This window comes from Aquarana catesbeiana, linkage group LG05 (assembly GCF_042186555.1).
Source record: "Aquarana catesbeiana isolate 2022-GZ linkage group LG05, ASM4218655v1, whole genome shotgun sequence".
NCBI classification, from domain to species: Eukaryota; Metazoa; Chordata; class Amphibia; order Anura; family Ranidae; genus Aquarana; species Aquarana catesbeiana.
In genome coordinates, this window is record NC_133328.1 from 630,330,339 (window position 1) to 630,337,592 (window position 7,254).

The window sequence follows — 7,254 nt, forward strand, 5'->3', positions numbered from 1 at the left end:
ATTGTAGGTTCCCTCTAACCTTTTTGCTGCCAGAGTGGTTTTGCATTATTTGGGCTTTGCGGAGCCTGGGAAAAATGGCAGAGGTGCGCACATAATCACGGGGGTGTGTGGAAGTGATCTGGTGGCTGCACAGCCAAAAGTCAGCATGTCAGATTTACACTCAGAGTGTGTGCAACCCCCCTCCCCGTGCCACCACCAACCTATAGCATACAGGGGTGGCGGTAAAAGGGTTAAAGAAAATCAGTAAAAAGATCAATATGAAAGCTGACATTGAGGAGAGGACCTCTGCCAGTGAAAATATTAGTTGCCCAGTTGACATGCCACTTTCAGAGTCAAGTACTTTTTAGAACAAAGTTTCTGTTGATTGAAAGTTTTCATTTGTCTCTGATTTATTTTGCTGAATGCCAGCTTCATCTTTATGAAAGCAGTGGTTTCTGAAGAAGGTCACCAATAACATCATCCATATATCCAGGGTTTATTTTCTCAGAGTATAGTGTGGGAGTGTAGGGACATACACCTTTACCATAAACATTTATTTATCCACAAACTTCCTCAAGATAAAAGCTGCAAGACCAGCTCAGCCCCACCCTGTGTCGAGAAATGTGAGATGACCTTTGGATTTTCCTTGTCAGGGACTTTCACTTTAATTTCTCTCTTCTGCTGTCAGCAATGGCGTCTGCTGGTCTGAGACAGGAGCTGGACTGTTCCATCTGTCTGACCACATATACAGATCCTGTAAACCTGAGATGTGGACACAACTTCTGGCAGGTCTGTATTGATTGTGTGTTGGATACACAGGAGGGATCTGGAGGTTATTCCTGTCCTCAGTGCAGAGAAGAGTTCCAGGATTGGCCTGTACTGCACAGGAACATAACACTACGTAACATAGTGGAGACTTTCCGATCTTCTCAGTTGGAAGAAGGGAAGACTGGAATCTTCTGTGCTTACTGTATTCACTCTCCTGTACCTGCTGTTAAATCCTGTCTGATGTGTGAAGCTTCTCTATGTGATAATCACCTGGGAGTCCATAGCAAGGCACCAGAACATGTCCTAACTGATCCCACCACTACCATGGAGAACAGAAAATGCTCCATCCATAGAGAACTTCTTAAATATTACTGTACTGAGGACTCTGCCTGTATCTGTGTGTCCTGCAGTTTGGCCGGAGAACACCGGGGACACAAGATGGAGACTTTGGATAAGGCCTCCGAGAAGAAGAAACAGAAACTGAGAAATGTTCTGCAGAAACTGATGACAGAGAGAGAGGAAACGGAGAAAAGAGTCCAGAGTCTGCAGGAACGCCCAAGAAAAGTACAAGAAAAATCAGCTGGTCTAACAGAGAAAGTCACTGCCCTGTTCATAGAGCTCAGGAGACAGCTGGAGGACCTGGAGAAGAGGGTCCTGAGGAACATCTCCAGCCAGGAAGAGCGGATCTCATTGTCTGATCTGATCCATCAGCTGGAAATAAAGAAGGAGGATCTGTCCAGGAAGATGGAGGACATTGAGGAGCTGTGTAACATGACTGACCCACTGACTATCCTACAGGGATCTGACACAGGGGACTTGTGTGATACTGAGGAGGGAGATGATGAGGACAGAGAGAGACATGATAGACTCCTCCATGATGGAGGGGATCTGGATGTGGCTGGAATCTCACACACATTATACACAGGGTTATCTGATATGATAAAAGGGGTAAATGTATTCTTCTATATATAGGAAGCTTCAGACATATTACTGGATGTGAACACAGCTCATAATAATCTACAGATATCAGATGACATGAAAACTGTATCCAGGTCAGATATAAAGCAGAATCATCCAGAAACACCGGAGAGATTTCAGTTATGGTCCCAGGTATTAAGCAGTCAGAGATTTTCCTCGGGGCGACATTACTGGGAAGTGGATGTCAGTGAGGCAGAAAATTATAGAGTCGGGATGTGTTATCCCAGTATAGAGAGGAGAGGGAGAGGAGAGCAGTCACTGATTGGAGATAATAACAAGTCCTGGGGTTTGCACAGGTATAGAGGTGTGTGTTATCTAATACATGACAATAAACAGATCAGCATATCTCCCAATCTCTCCAGTAACAGAGTCAGGATCTCTCTGGATTATGAGGCCGGGCAGCTGTCCTTTTATGATCTGTGTGACCCGATCCGACACCTCCACACCTTCACCACCACCTTCACTGAGCCCCTCCATGCCGGGTTATATGTAAGAAAAGGTTCTATAACAATATCTGGGGGTGAAAGGCGACGTGAGAAATAATAATATAACAGAAAATCTGCCCAAACCTGCTGACATCACAGAAATCTGAATCTGATTATTTGTAACTAATGGAATAATGCAGTAGATTCATATTCCATATGTCATAAATCTAAAGGTTCCCAACACAAACAATCACAGCATTGAGAAATCTCAGCACAGGAAAGTGTGATTTATTCTCTTATAGTGACAATAATAAGATTTGGGGTTTTCAGGGGTTCATTAAGTGTTAGTGGTCAGGATAAGACTATTATCATTGATTATGTTTTGAATGATTATTCTAAATTTTCAGAAAATGTAATATACACTATTGCAGCTTGCCAATACTTAGATGTGCTGACTGCATTGGTTTTCTTTTTTCAGACATTATTTTTTCTATCTTTACCTAGAGATCCTGCCAGTAACACATTTCCTGTCCTAGGATGACACCACTCACTCATGGTACTGTACACTGTAGATTTTTAGGTGCTGTCATTTTTTGGCGCCATTCCACGAGCGTACGCAGTTTTAAAACATGACATGTTGGGTATCTATTTACTCAGCATAACATCATCTTTTATATTTCACCATATGGGTAATATATTGTGTTTTAAAATTGTGTGTATATTAAAATTCATTACGTTTTTTTTTTTTCTTTTTAATTAGCATTTAAAAAGCGCTATTGCACATATAAAACAGTGCCACACCCAACATTTTATTCTCTAGGGCCTCTGCTTTAAACAATCTATAATGTTTGGGGGCTCTAGGTAGTTTTCTAGCAAAACAATGCTGATTTTTACATATAGGAGAGGAATGTCAGAATTGGCCCGGACTGGAAGCGGTTAATATCAGACTGCAGAGTGCACAGGACAGCACTGGATTTCTGGCAGGATTCACAGGTAGTCTACACTTATTGAATTGCTATAACAATATCCTTTCAAGTGTATATTTAACAGACCAAAATGAAGGAAATAAGTGAAGTTAATTGTTATCTTCATTGTAGTTTATTGTTGCTGTCAGACAGAAGTGTACAAAGCTGTAAAGCTCTAATTGGCTCAGAGTGCTGCCCCTCCCCCCCATGCTGCTGTGTAGATGATTACAGGAAGTGATATCAGAACAACAGTTCTATGTAGACAAAAAAAATGTTTTTTAATTAATACATAATTGCATTAAATGGTATTTTTATGTGTTCTGTGAGTTCAGTTTAACCACTTGCCGACCAGCCACCGACATTATACTGCGGCAGGTTGGCACGATCCCGCGAGCCGTCGTAGTTGTACGTCGGCTCCTTTAAGCGGGATAGCAGGCGTGCACATTTGTCCGCTACACTGCGGGGTGCCGATACTCGTGACCGGCGGTCGCGTTGACCACCAGCTACGAGCGATTGTGGGCACGAGAGGCAGAACAGTGATGTTTGTGTAATAACATCCCAGTTCTGTGAGGAGAGGAGAGAGAGATCGTGAGTTCCTATGAGCTGGGAACCACGATCTCTCATCTCCTATAGTCAGTCCCATCCCCCACAATTAGAACACACACATAGGGAACACAGTTAACCCCTTGATCGCCCCCTAGTGTTAACCCCTTCCCTGCCAGTGACATTTACACAGTAATCAGTGCATTTTTTTAGCACTGATTGCTGTATTAATGTTAATGGTCCCAAAATGTGTCAAAAGTGTCCGATATGTCCGCCATAATGTCGCAGTCCCAATAAAAATCGCAGATCGTTGCCATTACTAGTAAAAAATAACTAATAAAAATTCCATTGATCTATCCCTTATTTTGTAGACGCTATAACTTTTACGCAAACCAATCAATATACACTTATTGCGATTTTTATTACTAAAAATATGTAGAAGAATACATATTGGCCTAATCTGAGGAAAAAATTAGCTTTTTTTAAAAAAAATTGGGGCTATTTATTACAGCAAAAAGTACAAAATATTGTGTTTTTTTCAGAATTGATGCTCTTTTTTTGTTTATAGCGCAAAAAAATAAAAACAGCAGAGGTGATCAAATACCACCAAAAGAAAGCTCTATTTGTGGGAAAAAAAGGATGTCAATTTTGTTTGGGCACAGTGTCGCATGACCGCGCAATTGTCAGTTATAGCGACGCAGTGCCATATCGTAAAAAATGGCCTGGTCATTGAGCAGCCAATTTTTCTGGGGCTGAAGTGGTTAATTGGAAGAGTCACATTTAGGTTGTTGTTGTTGGACACGGTGGAGGAACTAACACTTATATAGGGTTCCTGACACCAACATTTGGATGATGTATCTAGGAGAGGGGGTTCAAAAACGTTGACATCTCCCATCCTGTTCTTGGACAATCAACATCTTCACATTCCATGGTGCCTGGATGAAGGTGCCAATGCTACCTGTGTGGATATAAATGCTATAGTATGGTGTGAGGAGTCTCTTCTAGTTACATAGCCCCATCCTTGATGTCTCAATGGGATAAGTTAACTAGAACAGGGGGGTTCTACACCTTTCACACCTCCCATGCTGTTCTTGGATAATCAACATCTACCTCAACACATCTAATGGTGATTGGATTAAGGTGTTGGTGCTACCTGAGTACATGTTGGAGTATCTTTCTGACACTCATTAAAACTGAAGAAGTGGCTTAGAGAATCTACACAATGTCTTCAACATTACAGAACAAGTCCTGCTGAATGTGACCAAATGTTACTAGCTAAACAATGAAGGTTTTGTCCATACTGCATTGTATAAAATAATGGTTAGTATATATTAAAATAATGGAACATATGAGGTGTGTCGGGACAGTAAAGAGAATGATATTTCAAAAATAATTTATTGAAAAATGTTACAATTGAACATTGTCTCCTTCAAAGTATACACCTTGTGAGTAAACACAATGCTCCCAGGGATTTTTTCTATTTTTAATAACATCCTTGGAAGTCTTCTAGTGGGATGGCGCTCAGAGTCGGTGTAGTGGCTCTTTGGACGTTATCCACACTACCAAAATGGCGTTCGTTCTCATGTTCAAATCCTGAGTCACAATCCTGACTGTCGGTCACAGTTGAGAACAGACCTCACTGCATCCACGTTCTGTTCCGTTTTTTGACCGACGGCTCACTATAGGAATGATTGGAGAGAAAACGGGAATTACCAAGTCAACACGAGCAAAAACACCATTTTAGTAGTGTGGATAACGTCCAAAGAGCCACTATGTCAGCTCTGAGCGCCATCCCAACTGAAGACTTCCAGGGGTGCTATGAAGAATGGAAAAAATCCCTGGGAACGTTGTGTACACTCACAAGGTGCATATTTCAAAGGAGACAATGTTCAAGTGTAACATTTTTTATTAAAATATTTTTTTTAATATTATTCTCATTACTTTCTGGACACACCTCGTATAATGACACTGTTCACTGTAAATGTGGCTCCTCCTGTTGCTTCTTCCTCTTACTTTCCAGCCCTGCTGTACAGGGACTGCAAGAAGTTGATACCAAATCACATTCAGGTACTTACATTGCTTGAAGTTAAAAAATAAATGTATGATTATACAGCTGCATTCATTTGTGTCTTTTATATCTGCATCGAGTTTGGCTTCAATGGTCTGATTTGCAATAGTTTCTCATAGTTGAGCTCCTTATTTATGTGGATCTCCTTCTCTGCAGCCTTTCCAGTTCCAGGACATCTTTTTGGTTAAAGTGGTTGTAAACCCTTGCAGGCCACTTTTTACTACAGGTAAGTCCATAATAAAGGTTACCTGTAGTTACCCCGGATATCTCCTAAACCTGTATGGCTTAGGAGATATCCTCTGTGTCAGCATGTGCTGACGTCATCGGCACATGCACACTGAAGCAAAGGATCGTTCACACCGTTGTTTCAGCTGTTGTGCCATTACCGGTGGCTGCCACGCATGGGTGTTATGTCATCGCGGCTCCAGCCAATCACAGTGCCAATACCCGAAAATAACTCTGGGAGACATGTCGCCGGGCAGAGCAGTGCGCTAGTACTGCTGCGGGGGCTGCAATCTAAGGTGAGTATTTCATAATGAGCTGGTATGCATAGCATACCAGCTCATTATGTCTTTGTCTTGCAGGTTTTTTTTTTGTGGGTTTACAACCACTTTAACTCCTTTCAAAACTAGAGTGGACAGTATTGAAGTAATATGACTTGTCTCGCTCTCTTGTGTCCTCAGTAGGGATGAGCTTCGAGTTCGAGTCGAACTCATGTTCGACTCGAACATTGGCTGTTCGCAAGTTCGCTGAACAGCGAATAATTTGGGGTGTTCGCGGCAAATTTGAATGCCGCGGAACACCCTTTAAAAGTCTATGGGAGAAATCAAAAGTGCTAATTTTAAAGGCTTATATGCAAGTTATTATCATAAAAAGTGTTTGGGGACCTGGGTCCTGCCCCAGGGGACATGGATCAATGCAAAAAAAGTCTTAAAAACGGACGTTTTTTCAGGAGCAGTGATTTTAATAATGCTTAAAGTCAAACAATAAAAGTGTAATATCCCTTTAAATTTCGTAGCTGGGGGGTGTCTATAGTATGCCTGTAAAGGGGTGCATGTTTCCCGTGTTTAGAACAGTCTGACAGCAAAATGACATTTCGAAGGAAAAAACCCATTTAAAACTACTCGCGGCTATTTCATTGCCGGTCCGACAATACACATAGACGTTCATTGATAAAAACGGCATGGGAATTCCCCACAGGGGAACCCCGAACCAAAATAAAAAAAAAAAATGACGTGGGGGTCCCCCTAAATTCCATACCAGGCCCTTCAGGTCTGGTATGGATATTAAGGGGAACCCCAGCCAAATTTTATAAAAATAAATGACGTGGGGGGTCCCCCTAAATTCCACACCAGACCCTTCAGGTCTGGTATGGGTTTTAAGGGGAACCCCGCGCCAAAAAAAAAAAAAAAAAATCAGCGTGGGGTCCCCCCAAAAATCCATACCAGACCCTTATCCGAGCACGCAACCTGGCAGGCTGCAGGAAAAGAGGGGGGATGAGAGTGCGGCCCCCCTCCTGAACCGTACC

General features: G+C 42.1%; 1 protein-coding gene across 1 annotated transcript; it reads left to right on the forward strand.

Annotated features, from left to right (window-relative positions):
* The first annotated feature begins 631 nt into the window (after positions 1 to 631).
* LOC141145545 (E3 ubiquitin/ISG15 ligase TRIM25-like) lies at positions 632 to 4,941 on the forward strand. Its single transcript, XM_073632315.1, has one exon. It carries the CDS (start codon positions 670 to 672, stop codon positions 1,717 to 1,719), a length of 1,050 nt encoding a protein of 349 aa, XP_073488416.1. The 5' UTR covers positions 632 to 669; the 3' UTR covers positions 1,720 to 4,941.
* The last annotated feature ends 2,313 nt before the right edge of the window (positions 4,942 to 7,254 follow it).